We start from the raw sequence: 18,642 nt of genomic DNA on the forward strand, positions 1-18,642 counted from the left end.
AACTTCATTATCAGAAATATTAACTTGAAATCATGGACATGACTATTAGTCTTATAATGTATCATTAATGCATTAAAACTTTGATTTTGCTATTCCATATCTATTGAGTCTTTCTTCCTTCCTTCCTTTCTTTCTTTCTTCCTTTCTTCTTCCTTCCTTTCTTTCTTTCTCAATATCTGCTCAGAGAAAAGTATGCCAGGTTCACTGCAACTCATTTACCCATTTTCTAAGCACTCAAATAATGTAGGTACACCATGGATTCACTTCTGCTCTCAGATTAGTGTTGTTGAAAATTACATATCCTTTACAAAATGTCATATTTTGTTTACGTGTACCTTGCATGTAATGTGCACTCTACAAATTATATTTGAATTTAATTTCATTATCTGCCAAGTAAATAAATAAACCAAATACACAAGAGAATCAATATAGGGTTCCTCATCAAAATGACATATGTTAAAGTTAAAAAAGCATGGTCTAGTTTTTCTCCCAAGAGAACAGATAAGAAAATGTGTCATTTTCTATAAAGTTTTACAGGTCTGAATGTGTATGTTCATGCTTTTTAGCTTTGTTTGCCCCTCATTAATTCAATTCAGTAACCATTTAAATAGCAGCTAGGCGGTACAGTGGATGGAGAGAAGTCAGGAAGACTAAGTTCAAATCCAGCCTCAGACACTTACTAGCTGTGTGACCCTGGACCTGTTTGCCTCAGTTCCTCATCTGTAATATGAGCTGGAGAAGGAAATGGCAAACCACTCCAGTATCTTTGCCAAGAAACCCCAAAAGCAATAATGAAGAGTCGGACACAACTGAAAACAAATAAACAACAACAATAACCATTTAAATACCTACTCACACAAGGTACAATAATTTTCATATGTAAACACTGAGGTTGACCATGTCATAGGGTCAATCTGAGGAATTCAGCTATCCATGAAACTGACAATATAGAAATAAAGGACAAAACTGTTGGCTCAGCATCTTCTCCAATGTAGCATTATGGTACAAGCTCTTAGTACGATGGCCATCATTTATTAACATCTTTAATTCAATTACTGAGTGTGTATTGCATGCTAGTCTGTGGTGGCCATAAAGGTGAGAAAGATGGTCTCTTCTCCAAAAAGACTTATAATTTTGGATGAGAAATAAAAATAATTCAAAGCATGATGATGATGATGATGATGATGATGATGTTGATGATGATGATGATGATGGCTAGCACCTTAAGGTTTGTAAAGTGTTTTACAAATACTATCTCATTTTATCCTCACAATAATTCTCAGTGGTAGATGCTATTATTTCCCCATTTTACAGATGAGGAAACTGATGCAAACACTGGCTAAGTGACTTGGTCAAGGTCACATAGCTAATAAGTGTCGAAGGAATTATTTGAACTCAGGCCTTCCTGACTCTAAGTCCGGTACTCTATCCACTGCATCATCTAACTCAACACTATAACCACCTAACTACAATCCAAAGGTTGTATGAGATAAATGCCACGAAGTACTATATGAATTCAGAGATGGAATAGAATAGATGAAGAGCTAGATGTACCATGATTTAAATAATGAACCAAATTTAATCATTTTCACTGAACTCTTCCTCCTCAATGCCCTCACCTTTCCTTTTTTAATCACTGTTACCTTTCTATTACTCCCCTTACCATTTTTATGACTGCTTTTTTCTGCTTAAAGGATGCTCATTCGTAAAACACAAATAACATTGATACAGCCTATGACATATGTGTAATGCTGTCTTTCCCAATGGAATAGAAGATCCCTGAAGGCAGGGAGTGTATCACCTGTATGTCTGCATCCTCAAAACTCAGCACAGTGCCTGGTGCATAGTAGGTGCTTAATAAATGCTTGCTGATTGGATGATTAATTATAAAGTCTCTCAAAGGCAAGGATTGAATGCATATTCATTTTTTTCTATTTCTTCATCCTTTCCAACAAAATGGGTGTATAACAAATATGTTTCTTGCTGAGGAAACATGTTTTTATTTTGGACAGAATCTGTGATTCCATCAGTGTAAAGAGCTGTCACGCAATGAGGTCAAATTTCATTCCCTGGGTCACACAGCCCATGTGTAAGAGATGGTACTTGAACCTAATTCTTCCTGATTCCAAGGCCACTATTGCAGCAGGATTATATACTGTGGAAATTCAACTGAACAAACATTTATTGTGCTAACTACTGGTGATACAGAAACAAACAAAACACAATGAAGTCCCTGCCCTCAAAGTGCTTATATTTTACCTTTGCAGGCTAAGCACCAGCTCAGCTGATTTTAAGATGGGGATATATAGTGGGGGGCAGGGTGTAGGATACACACACACACACACACACACACACACACACACACACACTTTCTCTTTATTACATATCACCCTACCCTTATTGCTTGCTCATGCTCTCTCTCTCTCTCTCTCTCATGCTTGCATGCTCATACACACACACACACACACACACACACACACATAGAAGCAAAAAAAAAAAAACCCACAGGAAATTGATCTAAGGAGCTTTTAGGGGCTATCATTTCGTTCCCCAGAGAATTTTTCAGGCAGCGTGCATGACTTATGTGTATGCTTCATGTAACAGAACTAAACAGATATAGAGTGTTTCTTTCCACTGTAGGTTGATGGCACAAGACAATGTCCTTCAGAAAACTTCCCTCTGAAAGCTTTTAACAACTGACCCATCATACAAACAAGTACCAAAAATTGACTTTGTGTTTTTCAATGAGAAAACCCTCCTCAATGAAGGAATAACAATGGTAAAGACTCACTCTATTCACACATCATCAACTACCCTATTAGACTCACTGTAAGAACAGTAAGGGCCCTCAGAGTAACTTGTCCAGTGCTCTCATTTCACACATGAGGAAACTTAATAACAGAGTGGTTACTCAAAAGCTGACATAACCACTAGCTCAGGTTACCCAGGAAGTAAATAACAAGTAAAAACATCTAGAAAAGTTTCCATGATAAAGGAAGAACCAAAGCCAGGCAGGAAAGAAATGTTATTTTTTAGCTTTTCACAAGTCAAGCACATTGAAAGGACAAAAAGTCGTAACACACAAGAATTCACGCTTCCTTTGATGTATCAATGATGTATTCAATGAAGATATCTGGCTTTTCCCTTTTTCTTCTCTTTTCTTCCTGACACAAAAACACTGAACTGTTCCTTACCTGATCACAGATCAGTTCCCATTTCTTCTCGTTGTCATATTGGCGAAGCAATCTGGCTTTGTCAGGAGGTAGGTTCATTGCATTCTGTAAAGAAAGGAAAAACATGCTTCAGATACCACAATAGGCTAAAAGGTCAGAAGTACAGACCAAAATAACATGATTGCGGTTGTTTAATTTTTTTCCTTTTGAATTCCTGGCAACTGAGTTTGCCCAAAGCATACTCTCCCCCACGAGGAGCCATTTAAGCATCAAGTGGCCTCAAATGGAGACAAATCCCAAAATTCCTCATTAGGACATTTGAGGAGTATTGGCTTGAAGAAAGAGCTAGATGTTTCATACAATGGAAATGAAAGGCTCCTTCTTTTAAACGGTCAGCTTTGCATATAATGAATAAATATATTTATTTATAAGAATATATATAAGAATAAATGACTGCACACTTGCATATAGGTATGATGCTCCTCATCAAATGCACCCATTACTCTGCACTCCTGCCTGGGTAGGTAGATAGACATCCGGACAACAAATAGAACACTCAGAGTGTCCTTTTTTTCTTTTTTTGGCAGGTGCAAGAATGAGATAGTTCAGAGGTAAGTAAATGTGAGAGAGAATACTATAACTTGTGCAGAGCTTGAAATTTTCTCTCTATTTTTGTATCCTTGGCCATTAGGATTGTGACCTCTCTATGGTTAACACTAAAGACTAACTAGAAGCATCACCTCATTCAGAATATGGCAACTTCCTTACCAGAAACTAAGGGCAATGATTAATAATTTACTAGATAGGTCATTGTGCAGACAATACCAATACACATGACTCAACTTCATAAATTTTTTTTCCTTACTCACCAAATCCTCACAAGATATGAATACTGACAAAAAAACCCACAAAATTTCAAATACTTCAAGACAAACTGACAAAGGTCCAGGGCCAATGTTTTATACTCATGTTCTCTATAAAGAACTCAAACCTATGAGCTTACTGCCCAAATTCTAAATCTTTCCTTCTGTATAGTTTTCCCCTGAGGACACAGTCAATTGGTAATCCTGCCCCATATCTCTGGAATCTGATCTAGTGATACTCCTGTAATCCAATAATGCCAATTACCCTATCTCAGTGGCTGATTTTCTTCCTAATTAATGTTCCTGCCTTCCAGGCTGTCTATCATCTCGCCTTGGTCTAACCAGTGTAGACCATAATCAGTCTGGCTCCCTTGCTAACACTTTTTCAAGCCCTCTCCTTCCTCAGATGGAACAGACAAAGAAGCTCATAAATTTCCCCACTATAAGGTGCTGGACTGATATGTTGCTTCCTAGTCCAGATGAGCTGGGCTGGACAGATCCTAGCATGTTGGTCATACAGTAATCACAGAAACACATAATCCCCTGGTGCCAAAAGCAAATGGATGCATCTTCTGTGACACCATAACAATCTAGGATTTTAGAGGTGAAAGTAATCATCTAACACAACTCTCTTGCTTCAATATAAGGAAATTGAGGCCCACAGATATGAAGTAATCACAGCCATTCTGTTGGCTAATGGCAAAGTCAAGGCTAGAAGTTAGGAGCCTGGATTTCCAGTTAGGTAATCATTTTATTACACAATACTGTCTTCCAACTATTAGATCTATAAAAGGAATGCATGACGAGACTAGTGCTCTTTCTACTGCACCAATCTGACCGCCAGCCTAAGGATGATCTTGATCAGAGTTGTCAACACTGCTAAGTACAGGGGACTCAGATTAAAATGTAATTGGGATTTAACAAAATAAATCAAAATACAACAAAACATAGATAATGTTAATATGTGGTTTTCTAAGTCAATATGTAGCATATAATACATATATAACATATTATCTAAATATTCAAGTCAAATGCGAGGGGAAACTTGAACACTGGATTACTATGTTTCCACTAAGCTTTAATCCATAGAATATTTGGATCAGAAAGACTACATTCCCACATATAATCTCTCCATGAAAAACTGCTTTAAAAAAAAAAGAAGCTATCTGATAAAATTTGTTTATTGTCACAAGTCCAAGAGACCAGCATTGTAAACTATTTAATTGCCTCTTGTGGCTTACCTCCTCTGAAATATCCAACTGAAATACCCATAATGAAGTGATCATTTCCCCTTAATTTATTAATTATTATGAGTTCAATCACATCCATAATTGGAAAGATTATGGAAAGAGGATTATGGCAGTCTTTCTAATTTCAGTAATCTTGTCAGATCTAAGTAACTGACACTGCTGTTCAAATCACTTTTTGAGAGTTTTCTTCAAAACTATGTAAAAGCATAAAAATAAGTAAGTTTGACTGGCCCTTTACCAGGGTGAGGGGTACCCTAAGAATTCAGCATTAATAAAGTCTGCCAAGAAACAAAAAACCTAGAAAAGTTATCAAGACAACACCCAAAGTGAAATTTACCTGACATTGTCCAAAGACTTATTTATTAAAAGATCTGCACTTAGTAATTCCTTTCTTAAGAAAATGAGATGGAAATAAATCCTACTGGGCAACTTGGGATTAACTATGATAGACAATAATGAATACAGAACTTGATATGTGGTTAATAATAACACTTTCCTCACAACTCTGTAAGGTGGGAGGCATGAGTCTTCGTATCCAACTGTTGCCAAAGATAGCACTTTTGCAAGAACAACTACAACAATTGCCTTTACTGAGAAATTTTATCTCAATTCTACAGTCCTGAGATGGTTCCTCCATGTTCTGTAGATCCCAGAGCCCTTCCAAGTGGAAGTCAGTAACTCTAAGCAACCCAAAACAACTGACCGATAACTGATAACTTTTTTTAAATACCCGTAGAGATACCTTGCCAGCAGATTTATAGAACAATACAGAATCTGTCTTATGCAGTGTATTCCAATCCTTGACAATTTGCCTTTTTTTTAAAAAAAGTTTAAAATGTACTTTCTCATAGGATAGACAGAAATGTGGCCTACATTATCTTTAAAAAGGTTAACTTTTCCTCTAATTAAAGACTAAGTAATTTGTTGGTCATCCCTTTAATATACTATGCTAACTTTCCCTTCCCCTTTCTCAAATTGCAGAATTGCAATTTCCTAATTGTTATCTTCATTGAAGACCACTCGGGTTTTGGGCATAGCCATTCCATGACTGATCATTTATATGATCATTTTCTGTTTTCATTGAGAAAACAGTCAAGAACTATTTGCACAATATGAGATTCATTCTATACACAAGAAAGAAGGAAAGGAAACAGTGTGGAAAATGTTGGATTTGGAGGTTCAAATTCCCACTTTGCCACTCACTACCTGTGTGAGCTTGGGCAAATCACTTGTCTTCTTTGCGCCTCAGTTTCCTAATCTATAAAATGAGGGGATAGTCTGAATGACTTCCTAGGTTCCTAAATCTGTGAGCTCTGGACCAAACTGTACAACCTCACTATAGGTCATAGGCTACTTATTAATGCTTCTTTGAAAACTGTCAAACAATACTAGATCAAACTTGTGAAGATAGATCATATGATTGATGGAAACCCCACTTATAAATGGTGCCAAACAGTGCTATGCTCTAGTACCCTCTCTTTTAATTTTCATTTAAACAATTCAGTACAGCTTTCATTATGATTGGAGACATGCATTTTAGTCTGCTACAGCAAAAAAGAAGACAAAGATCCTCCTTTAAGATACTGACAGTTTTATAATCTCTGACTAGGAGAGAAGCAGTATGGCTCAGTTGATGTAGAGTGTTGGACTTGGGATCAGGAAGATCTGAATGTGAATTATGCCTTTGGCTCTCACTAGCCTATGGTACCTCCCACATAGAGGTTTTGTGAGGTTCAAAGGAGATGTCAGTTCAGTGCTTTGCATACTTGCTAGTGCTATTCAAATGTCAGTTATTATTCAGCAGCATTTATACCCAAAAGGAAAATTGTTGTACTTGGAAGATGTTTTAAATATTTAAACAAACAGAACTGTACATAGTAACTCCACCCTGGGTCACAATAGTGAGCTGACTCAAGACAGTCTGCATGAGCCAAGCAGGATGTACTTAGAATCAGGTGCTTCTCATGGATGGTACTGAGGTTACTTTGTGGACCTAGTGATCTGTTGGTAATGCTTATTCTTATTTTTCTAGATTCTTTTTTATGTTGTGGGTTTGGAGTACTCAATCAAGTATAATGTAAGGATTTAAAAGGATTCAAAGCTTTTTTGGTAAGAAAACACAAATTAAACCTAAAAGGTCCCCTCCTCACCCCCTTATTCTGCCTGTATCCGTGCTGAAATATGTTCCCCCTCTCTGTGGGCAAGAATACTAGCTATACTTTTAAAATTTCACAACCAAATGACAACCCTGTTTACTCATGCCTAGCATCTAAAGCATTTGGTTCTCATTTTAACCAGCAACTAAGAATATCTACACTAAAGGGAGGGAACTGCTAGGAAATTAAGTCATTAAAAGAGTGAAATCCATCACCTGACAAAAGCTTGTTTTATCCATCTGATAACTGAAAGAGATAATCTAACGGGCACACTTATTCTTCTAGATCAGAGGTTTTCAAAGTTTGTTCTGAGGACTTCTGGGGGTCCCTGAAACCCTTTTAAGGGATCTACAAAGTCAAAACTATTTTTACCAAAATAATAAGATGTTATTTGCCTAATAAATACTGCTGCTCCCTTTCCAAACCAAATATCTGTGAGGCCAGATTATCTTATATACTTTCACCAAAATAACAGATTGCAACAGATTGCGTGCAGAAGTAGATATGAGAATTCAGCTGTCTTTTATTAAGCCAAACATTAAAGAGATTCACAAAAATATGTAAAACAATACCACTCTTCTCACTAAATTTTGTTTTGGAAAATATTGTTATTTTTCATAAAATTATGCTATTTATGTTAACATGTAATAGTCTTTTTGCTATTTTAAAATGAATTAATAAATCTTTTTAAAAAATTATTTGAGTTTGAATTTCTAATAAGAGAAAATATTGGTAGCTATAACCTGCATAAATAAAAGCTCTTTAAGGTTCTCAAAAAATTTTAAGAGGGTAAAGAGGTCCTGACACCAACAAGTCTGAGAACCACTGTTCTAGATTCTCTAAGCCATAACCTTAATTAAGTTAGAACACCAGAAAGAAAAAAAATTACCATGACCAAATCAACCCAGCCCCCTACAGAAATTCCTCACTGAGCACTAATTTAATGTTCTGCCTTCAGCCTTAAGGGAGTATTTATATAAGAAGCATACATTCAAATAACACTTTATAATTTTTTTCAAAATTGTACTTAAAGATGTCCACTACATTACCAAAAAGCCCTATATGAGGAACCAGGTGGTAAATTTCTCCTTGAGCTTAGTTCTAGAAATAAGTTCCTCTTGGGTTGTCCCCATCCCCACCCCCATCCTTTTTCTTTTATCATAATTATACTCTTTGAATTATCCAGAAATTTGGATAATTGAAGGTCTACTATTCTTTGTTTGTACTTTATATTTCTACCTCTAAATTTTTTAAAATAATTTTTTCAAAACTATACTTTAAAATGTCCACTACATTGCCAAAAACCCCAATAAAAGGAACCAGGTGGTAAATTTCTCCTTGAGTTTAGTTCCAGAAATAAATTCCTCTTGGGTTGTCCCCCTTCTCCCATCTTTTTTCTTTTACCATAATTATATTCTCTTTGAATTTTCCAGAAATTTGGAAAATCGAAGGTCTACTGTTATTTGTTTGTGCTTTATATTCCTACTTCTAAATTTTTTTTTATATTTTTTTCCAAACTATACTTTAAAATGTCTACTATATTACCAAAAATCCCAATAAAAGGAACCAGGTGGTAAATTTCTACTTGAGTTTAGTTCAAGAAATAAGTTCCTCTTGTGTTGTTCCCCCCCCATGCTTTTTCTTTTACTATAATTATATTCTCTTTCAATTATCCAGAAATTTGGATAATTGAAGGTCTACAATTATTTGTTTGTACTTTATATTCCTACTTTTAAAAGGATTTCAAGTGACTTAAAAGCATAAGTATTGGGTAGAACTAGACAGTTATGGTAAAAACAAAACATGTGTTTTGAGGGGAGAAAATAGAAAAAGTAGCCCTTGTATGGGATGAGCTAACTGCTTACTATAGCTGGGGCACTAAATTTAGCACTCCCTAGCAGTTTAAAGCAAGAGGATAATCTCCACATATGTAGCTGTTCTATAAATCTGGAGCTGCAGTTAGTCTGCCAAGATCAATTAGCTCCAGGTTCTGGAGGCTCAGTATGTTATAATGATGATCCTAAAAACTACTAGTAGGCCCAGGAAACTATATGCTCTCTGCCTATCCTCCTCCCCATTTACCCCACAGACCTGCCTTTCTTTTTCCTTGCTTTTTCTGTGTTAGGTTACTTCTCAGTTTCTTGTAAAATAACTGACTGTTGCCAAGCTATGAGGACACTCTTCTTTCTGATAAGCGAATTAAGCAGTCACAATTCTGAGTATAATCTTCAGGTCTTTTGGTCTTATTGTGTGGTTGGGACTGCTTCTTCACCAAAGATCTATGTTTGTTTACTTCTGAACTTGAAGTCACTTTGTATACTTGAGGCTATTGGAAGGTACGATGCCAGATAACCATGTTCAAAAGTTTCAGCTACATTACAAGGTAAATAGACTCTCAAGGGTTGACCTGAGAGCCTAACCACCATTAACAATGCTGTCTTCAAGGGAAAATATGTTTTGAGATCTAAACAACTACACAAATGGAATTTCGTCTCTTTCAAAGTTGGGGACTTCCTATACGGATTTGCTTTTCTTTATACAGGAAGATGATGTGCAACTATTGGAAATGAATGTTTTCTGAGTTATTTTTCCATTAGTGATACTATATTTTATACTGGTCAGTCCACACTCTGTTGCCCAGTTCTTCTTGGGACCAGTGACACAGATTTTCCAGATTACAGATTATACAGATTAACAAATTCAATTTATGAATACACAACAAAATGACGCTATCTGGTCTCAACAGGATTAAGCCCATGACTTGGGCCTCATTAGAACAGTGTGCTAACTAACTACACTAATCAGAAAGAGGAGCACTTTTTCAGATTGTAGCTGATTGCACAAGAAGAGAGAGTAGTCGAAATATGGTCATGAAACTACTGCAGATTGCTCCCTATCTCTTGTATCCTAATTCCCCTTTATCATAGAACCTCACTGTGATGCTGAATAGCAACAACAAAAGTGAATAGGTTGTCAAAGTACATATGATGTAAAAACATCTTTGTGTTCATAATCCCTGAATTAAAACTTTTAAGCATTCAGTCACCAGCTTTTACAACAGGAGCTCTTCTGTTACATGGGTACCTGTTTAGAAAAAAAGGAAAGCTGTCAAGCTTTCAAAGAGTGTTGGCTATGAAGTCAATGCAAACTACATTTGTCAAGGAAGAAAATGTTTGCAAAACCATTTATTCAAGAGCCACACATTGACATATTCAGAACCATAATAAAGGAAGCTAATTAAAGGTTGGGGCCAGGAGTCAATGTGCACTAAATATGGATACTCAGGGTCACTACCAAGTCAAGTCTCATTTGAAGTTAAATAAGAATAATGTTTTGATCTAAACTATTTTGTCTCAGAGCTGAACAAACACTTTGCTTATGTGTTTGGAGGCTGTCATGGATACATTAAAAATACTGATTCAGGGGCAGCTAGGTGGTGCAGTGATTAGAGCTCTGGCCTTGGAGTCAAGAGGACCTGAGTTCTAATGTGACCTCAGACACATGACACTTACTAGCTGTGTGACCCTGGGCAAGTTCTTTGACCCCAATTGCCTTACCAAAAAAGGCAAAAAAAAAATGCTGATTCAAAGCCTCAGAATACTCTACTGATTGCAAACAAGGAGGCTCAAAACTCTCACAGGGGAGTAGATCAGTGTATCAGATTCTTATACCATTTATGGATCTACCTACTAACTAACATCACTTTTATCACTCAATGGGGCTAATCAATATCTTTTGTGGAGGAAAGTTTGTTTCTCAGGGATTCTGCATTTATTTTTCTATGCCAGTGGCTATATAGTGCCTTCAGTTTACACCTTAAGGCTTTCTTTGAGCCTTTACAGCAGGACTCTACCTAGATCTGTTCTCTATTCTCCAAAGCTTCCTGACCTACTCCCTCAATCAAAATTTATGTATACCAATCACTGATTCTTCAAGATTCTCCTAGGTGCTTAGGTGCTGTAAGTGATGATGAAAGTTATGTTAACCCTCCAAGGTGGCAATACTAGTATATTAATAATAGCTTTAAACCAAAGGAGTGACAACAACGATAAGGAAATTCAGGAACCAGTGAAGAGGTATGTAAGTCTGTCAGGATCTTTCAAATCACACTATAGAAAGAGAGCTATCTATGAAAATGAGAAGTTCTATCCTGACCTATCAAATGCAACTAATCCAGTAGTCACTGGTTACATTGTTAGGAGGAACATCACCTTGGGTGACTTGGTAGAATAACTTGTTCATCTGACTTTGTGAAATAGTCTAATTATGCTATCCGAAAGGTGGGAGGGAATTGGAAATGATATGATCCCTTCTTCTTCAGTTCCGCTGAACCAGCAGCCACTTACGTGACATCTTTAAATAAGACATCACTCTCAACCAAAAGGTTCCACACCATCAATTAAGTATGAGCCCCAGCACTGTTTCCAAATTGATATTCTAGCTATCAAACCCTCCTTAAAATTGGCACAGTGGATAGAGAGCTGGGTTTGGAGTCAGGAAGACTCATCTTTGTGAGTTCAAATCTCGCCTCAGACACAGACTAGTTATGTGTCCCTGGACAAGTCATTTAACCCTATTTGCCCCACTTTCTCATCTGTAAAATGAACTGGAGAAGGAAATGGCAAATCACTACAGTATCTCTGCCAAGAAAACCCCAAGTGAGGTTACAGAATGTCAGACATGACTGAAAAATTACTTAACAATAACAACTTTACTTATAACTATTAGCAAAAAAATCTATTTACTTACACCTTCACAATGAAATGTGATTAGAATTCCGGCTTTCTTCTGTGAGGCAGTGTTAGTTCTATTCCGTCATTCAGCAAGGCACCCCAGTACCTCTTAAAACCCCCCCCACACACCTTTATCTCTCCAATCAGCAATTAGGAAGTGAGACATTGTGAGACATTTATGAGACATTGTCTCTTTCACATCGTGTCAAAGAGATTAAATCCCTCTTCTTCATGTTAAGTCCCCTTCAGGTTCATATAGTAGTGTACAAAAATAGGAGTCAAGATCTTTGGAATCAGTGACCAAAACATTCAGTATTTCAATTTCCTCCTTTATAAAAATAGGATCACACAATTTGCATTATTCTTCCTCATACTGACCAGTGTCAATCCTTCTTTCTCCTGCATATCTCTATCTTCTTTTGCTCCCCATGTTACCAAGCTAAAAGATTATGCCCACCCACATAAAAGGCATTCCCCTGTCACCCCTCTTCCCAAGAAAAAGATTGCAATTAACCACAAACAAGGTGAGAGCAGAAATGAGACATTTCACACTCAGTTTCTTTCAAACCTTACTGATTTTCATTATGCCTTCTTTATTTTTTAAGCTCAAGATACCAAGCAATAAGTATTTATTAAATGCCTACTGTATGCTGAGTACTATAGTGAGTCCTGAGGAGTATATATGAAAAGGATAAGAAAACCTATGCTTTACAGGCCCCTCTATATTGCGGGCAAGGATAGAGGAGGAAAGGGGAAACAAAACATATAAAGGCATTAGAGAATAATCAAGTATAACTGTATGTCTCACACATAAAAAGTGTTTCACATCCTATCAAAGATAGACAGCCAGAAGGGGCCTTCAAGGTCAGGTACCTCAAACCCCGTACTTTGATGAGAACAAGAAGAAAGGCTAAGTGTTCTGCCTAAAGTCATACATCCATTAAGAAGAAGAGATGAGATTTGAATCCAAGCCCTCTTACTCCAAATCCCACCCTTTTAACACTGTAACATGCTTGTGTTTGTTGCTGAATACTACATATGCAAGAACTCAGACACAGTTTGTTTTAATGGTAGATTTCAAGCAGCTCCATGAGAGGAAGAATGTGCTACACTGGATAGAACACTGGATCACCAGTCAGAAAACCTGGAATCAAGGCCCAAGTCCCAGTTACCACTTGGAGACCTGGGGCAAGTAACTTATCTGGCCCTCAGTCCCCTATTACACAGGTAATAAGGCTGTTTGGAACTACCTTGCATAGAGTTGTTTTGAGGATCAAATGAAATAATGTGTTTTGTGACCTTGAAATATATAAATGTGAATTATGATTAAAATTATCATCATCATGAATATACCTTTTTGAAGATAAAAGTTCCCAAAGAAGTAATGCATACCCAGAAGCATATATTTAGACAACCTTAGAGGTAACTGAAGGTAAGATAAAGTTACCTACCCCTCCTTTTACAAAGGAGGAAATGGAGGCTCAAGATCACACAAGTAGTAAATCCCAGGTCCTTTAACTGCAGAGCCCATGCTTTTCTCTGTAACGCTATTTGGATTGCCTATTTCTGCCATGACCAAGTAACAAGATATTGATCCCCTAACCATGGAATGGCAGTTGGAAAAGACTTAACAGAGATCATCTAGTTCAAATCTTTCATCTTTCAAATGAAGGAACTAAGGTCCAGGAAGGAGTAGATGGCATTGATGAGTGGCAGGGCCAGGATTAGAATTGAGTACTTCAAATCCAGGATTCACTTCACTCCCCCATAGCGCATCTTCTGAAAAACAACCCCTCAAGAATCTCCTTGGTTCATAAGGCTTGTTTCTACTGGTCTCCATCTGACTAACTTTCTACCACCATCAAAAGTCTGACTTATTACTTCATGTTCATTTAGTCCTTTGACAGTCCTTTCATCAAAGAAATAAAAAAAAGTTTAAGACAAAATAAGGCTTTTTCAACCTTGGCATGTCTGAGCTTTTTACATTAGATGTCCAAACATGGCTCCAATCCAACTTCTAGAGCTCTTGGCTTGAAAATTATTGCAAGCATATGCTATAATTTGCACAGGAAGACTTGCTCACCACATACTGGCTCATATCACCACAGGTCATGTCCCTCTTTTGCCCTAACCCATATTCCAAAATTATTCATCTTTGCCTCTTGCTATCAAGAAAAAAAAACGGACATGGTTTCCACTTCACATTTTCCAGATTAATAATTATCAAATCTAGATCTCAATTACTATATTATTATCATAACAAAAATTACTGAAAATTGACAAGCTCATCAAAAAGATGTTATAATTAAGTACAATTCTATTCTATCCAAAGCAACACACTAATATTGGTACAACTCTTCTCTACTCTGACACTGCCACCACCCTGATACAGGCCCTCATCATTTCACATCTGGACTACTGAAATAGCCTTCTGGCTGTCTTCTCTACCTCAAATTTCTACCCATTCCAGTCCATCCACTCAGCTATCAAAATGATCTCTCTAAAGTGCAGGTCTGACTATGTCACAAACACTACCCTTCATATAATCAATTCTAGTGTCTCCCTATTTCCCCAGGATCAAATGTAAAATCTTGTTTGGTTTTTAAAGCCCTTCACAATTTGGCCCATCCCAACTTTTCCAGTCTTCTTACAATTTACTCCTTCCCCCAATGCACTCTGTAATCTAGTAACACTGACCTCCTTGCTGCTCCTCAAACAAGAAATTCCATCTCTCATTTGCATTGTCTGTTCCTCATGCCTAGAATTCTCTCCCTCTCTCCTCATCTCCAGCTCCTGACTTCCCTTATCTTTCTCTCACTCCAGCTAAAGTCCTCTCTTCTGCAAGAAATCTTTCCCATCTTCTTAAATCTTAGTGCCTTGCTTCTGAAATTATCTCCAATTTTTTCGTGTGTGTGTGTGTGTGTGTGTGTGTGTGTGTGTGTGAAAGGGGGGGGGGAGGCATTGTTTGTACATAGTTGTTTGTTCGTCCCCATCACTACACTCTGAGCTCCTTTAGGACAGGGAAGGCTTTTCCCTTTGTAGACCCAAGGATTAGCACAGTGCCTAGCACATAGTAGGTACCTAATAAATACTTGTTAAATTGACCTGGTACATTTTAAAGCTTTATTCATCTCCACAATTAGTTGGGCTGGAAACAGGGATGTGCTGGACCTAGCTTGGACCAGGTTTGTCAATTGTTAAAATTTTTAATGTATTCACACCTCAAAAATTAGCAAACATTGCGAATCAGACCTTGATTTTTTGTTTTCTTGATTATCTAGACTTAAGAAAGTGGTAGAAAAATATTAATGATGCAGATTAAAACTAAAAGTTCATCACGTATACACTCTCCCCCCCAAAAAAATCCAGTTGTTAAATATTTACCTGCACACTCCCGGCTAGGGGATACTGTACTGTGAGAACTACAAAGTCTGTGTTGATGAACAAATGCAACTAGAAGAGAAGCAAGGATAGAGCTGAGCAGAAAACAACGTATGACCATTGTGGCTTCTGAATTCTTTTCTTAGCTCTGCTTGCTCACTTTACCATCTTAACACTCAAAGCAGACAGAATGCCAGAGATGGACAAGACCCTTGAGATCTCATTTAACCCCTTCATTTTGTGGGGATGGACACGTGTCCAAAGCAGTTAAGGGACTTAACAGAGGTCACAGTATGCTAGAGTCAGAAAGGACTAAAGTTCAGCTCTCTTGCTGCCCCAGCCTCCATGGGGCCTCATAGTTAATTTTTTTCTGTTTCCTACTTTTTCCAACTCTAACCTACAGCTGAGCATTTTGATCCTTACTTCCCATTGGTAAGAGGGATTAAAAAGCTAAAATTCACCACCTGCTTTGTTGTGTAACACGTAATGGATGTTGTTGGAAGAGCTACTGTTTCCAGCACCCTACTGTTAGAAATCAGCAAATGAATGGAAGCTGATACTTCTGATCCCAATTGAAGGGTGTGGTTCACTGGCCTCTTGGGAACGCTATTAAGACTCCCTCCTCAATTAAAAACAACAACAACAACAACAAAACTCCCCATACAATTTCACCTGCAATTTACCATAGGGACCACAAATGGTTTATCACTGGCAGTGCTGGACTGATAACACTATTATTATGTAATATGTAATTATGTAATTAAATGAGATTATATATGTAAAGCATTTTGCAAACCTTAAAGTACTACATAAGTGTTAGCTATTAATATTATCTTTTAATAATCCTGGCTGTGCTTTAAATAGACAAACCAATAAGCTGCGAACAGAAGTGTTAACAGAAGTATCATTGACTAATTTGTTAGTGGTTGACGGCTGTATCAGCCCACACTTCAGCATTATAGTATAAAGCTTTCCTTTGGCTTTTCTTCCTTGACATTAGTGGTCACAAAAAGCATTTTCTAAAATACCGATGCCATCTGTCCAACCCAATCCAAAACCTATCATCAGGGGGCAGCTAGGTGGTGTAGTGGGTAGAGCACTGGCCCTTAAGTCAGGAGGACCTGAGTTCAAATCCGGCCTCAGACCAAACACTTGACGCTTACTAGCTGTGTGACCCTGGGCAAGTCACTTAACCCCAATTGCCTAAGAAAACAAAAAACAAAAAACAAAAACAAAAAACCCATCATCAAAAGCTGAGTTTGTTTCTCCTCTCTCTCAGAGTAGGCTACTCAGCACCATGACTATTTTATTTTCTCCAACCTTCAATAGATTTGATCCCATTCATTCAACAACCAATTATTAAACTCCTATAATGTGCAAAGATAATACATTGCTCACTGTTCTGTTTATATATAGGATCTCCCCAGTGAGATCATAAATTATTTAAGTGCTCAAAATCACAGATTTATAGTCCAAGAGGACCTCAGAGCAGGGGTTCTTAATCTTTTGTGTATGTCACACTCTCTCCCCCCTTGTTAGTCTGGTGAAACCTATGGGCTCCTCAGAATAATGTTTTTAAATTCATAAAATAAAATATAAAATATTTTATTAATCATGAAGGAAACCAATTAGATTGAAATAGTTATAAAAAAAATTTTAAGTTCCTAGATCCCAGGTGCTTTAAAATAGTTTAACCTCATCCTTTTACAGAGTAGGAAAATGAGACTCAGAGAAGGAATGAGACTTGGCCAAGGTCATGTGGTATTGAATGGAGAAACCAGGTCTCCTCAACTGCAGGCCCAGTGCTCTTTGAACTCCACTACATTGCTTCTATGGAGGGGCCCCCTGAACTTGTTTTCTAGAGTCATGTCTTTCAGTCAGCACCTCCAAAGCACTCCATCTTCCTTTTTCCCCCCATCACAGCAGCTAGTACAGTAGGTACTTAATAAAAACTTGCTCAATTAAACTGCTTAAAAATAAACTGTCGAACACTAGCAAAGCAAAAACCTTTTTTTTAATACTTGGTCCAGACAGTTGACAGATTTTGTGAATATAATGTGAAATATAATTTTCTCAACCAACTAATTGTTTTCCTGCGGGACTTCAACCCTTAGACACTTAGTGATAAAAAGAAGCCCCTTGTTTGTCTTCTTGCTTGATGCATGAAAGGGTTCAGCCTTTGTGGTCTGCATCCATCCTGTGCTAAGATCCACAGGAAATCAAGTGAATGTCACTTAAGTCACCCCCGTGTTTTATGTTTTCCCTCCTAGAATGTTCTTTCCACTGACCAAAACCCTACAAAAGTGCATGTTCTGTCACTGGCCTAGAGACAAGGAAGGATGGTCTCATTTGTACTGTAGGGGCCATCAAAGGGCAACAGGAAATAACCACAGTAAAGAACAAAAAAACAAACTCTTGTCCAGGGTGAGTGCACACCTATATTTGCAGGCAGCCAGCTTCTCAGAAGCAAGCCCTGAGCTATGAATCCTTCAGTTCCAAGCGCCAGGTTTGGCAGGGTTTAAAGGGGGGTGGGGGTCAGCTCCCACCATAGCCAATCACTTTGCTTCTCAGTTGGCCAAACCCAGGCAGTGGGCCGTGGGGACATGACCCTGGGCTGCTGAAGTCGGTCCACCCACTAGATGCACTCGGCCTGGAAACACTTGTTCTGTTTTCAACAAAACAGTATTAGTTGTGCCTCTCTGAGAGAGTTCTATGTATTTGGAGAGATGACAAAAATACTTCAGTGGCCATTTAATTTCTGAATTCTGATAACCCTCCACTCCTTCATTCCCCCATCCCTGCTCAAGGAGAGAGGCAACATACCCAAACTAAGTGATCATATTGCCAGGCAAGCAAAGCATGAAGTCCTATAGCAGTCTAAAGTAATACCAAACAACTCAACCATGTCCCACCTTCAAAAGTTCTGAACTACCTACCTAATCTAGGCCAAATTCATCAGTCTGACAGATGAAAATCCTCCAAAATTCAGCTTCAATCTACCTCATCTAACTTTCCAGCCTCCCCTCCCCTCCAGACCCTCTATGATCTGGCCAAGCCAGACCCTTCAAATGTTATAAACATACCAT

General features: G+C 37.7%; 1 protein-coding gene across 4 annotated transcripts in view; it reads right to left on the reverse strand.

The window, feature by feature from the left end:
- The window catches only part of LOC114045698 (formin-like protein 2), a 371,038-nt gene that overhangs the window by 155,741 nt on the left and 196,655 nt on the right, over positions 1-18,642 (reverse strand). For all 4 annotated transcript variants that reach the window (XM_027865807.1, XM_027865809.1, XM_027865808.1 and 1 more), the window contains exon 2: positions 3,195-3,278. In XM_027865807.1, the coding sequence (XP_027721608.1) occupies positions 3,195-3,278 (84 nt within the window). The remainder of the gene's footprint in view (positions 1-3,194; positions 3,279-18,642) is intronic.

The sequence above is a fragment of the Vombatus ursinus genome, unplaced genomic scaffold, assembly GCF_900497805.2.
Source record: "Vombatus ursinus unplaced genomic scaffold, bare-nosed wombat genome assembly UNPS02014779.1, whole genome shotgun sequence".
NCBI lineage: Eukaryota > Metazoa > Chordata > Mammalia > Diprotodontia > Vombatidae > Vombatus > Vombatus ursinus.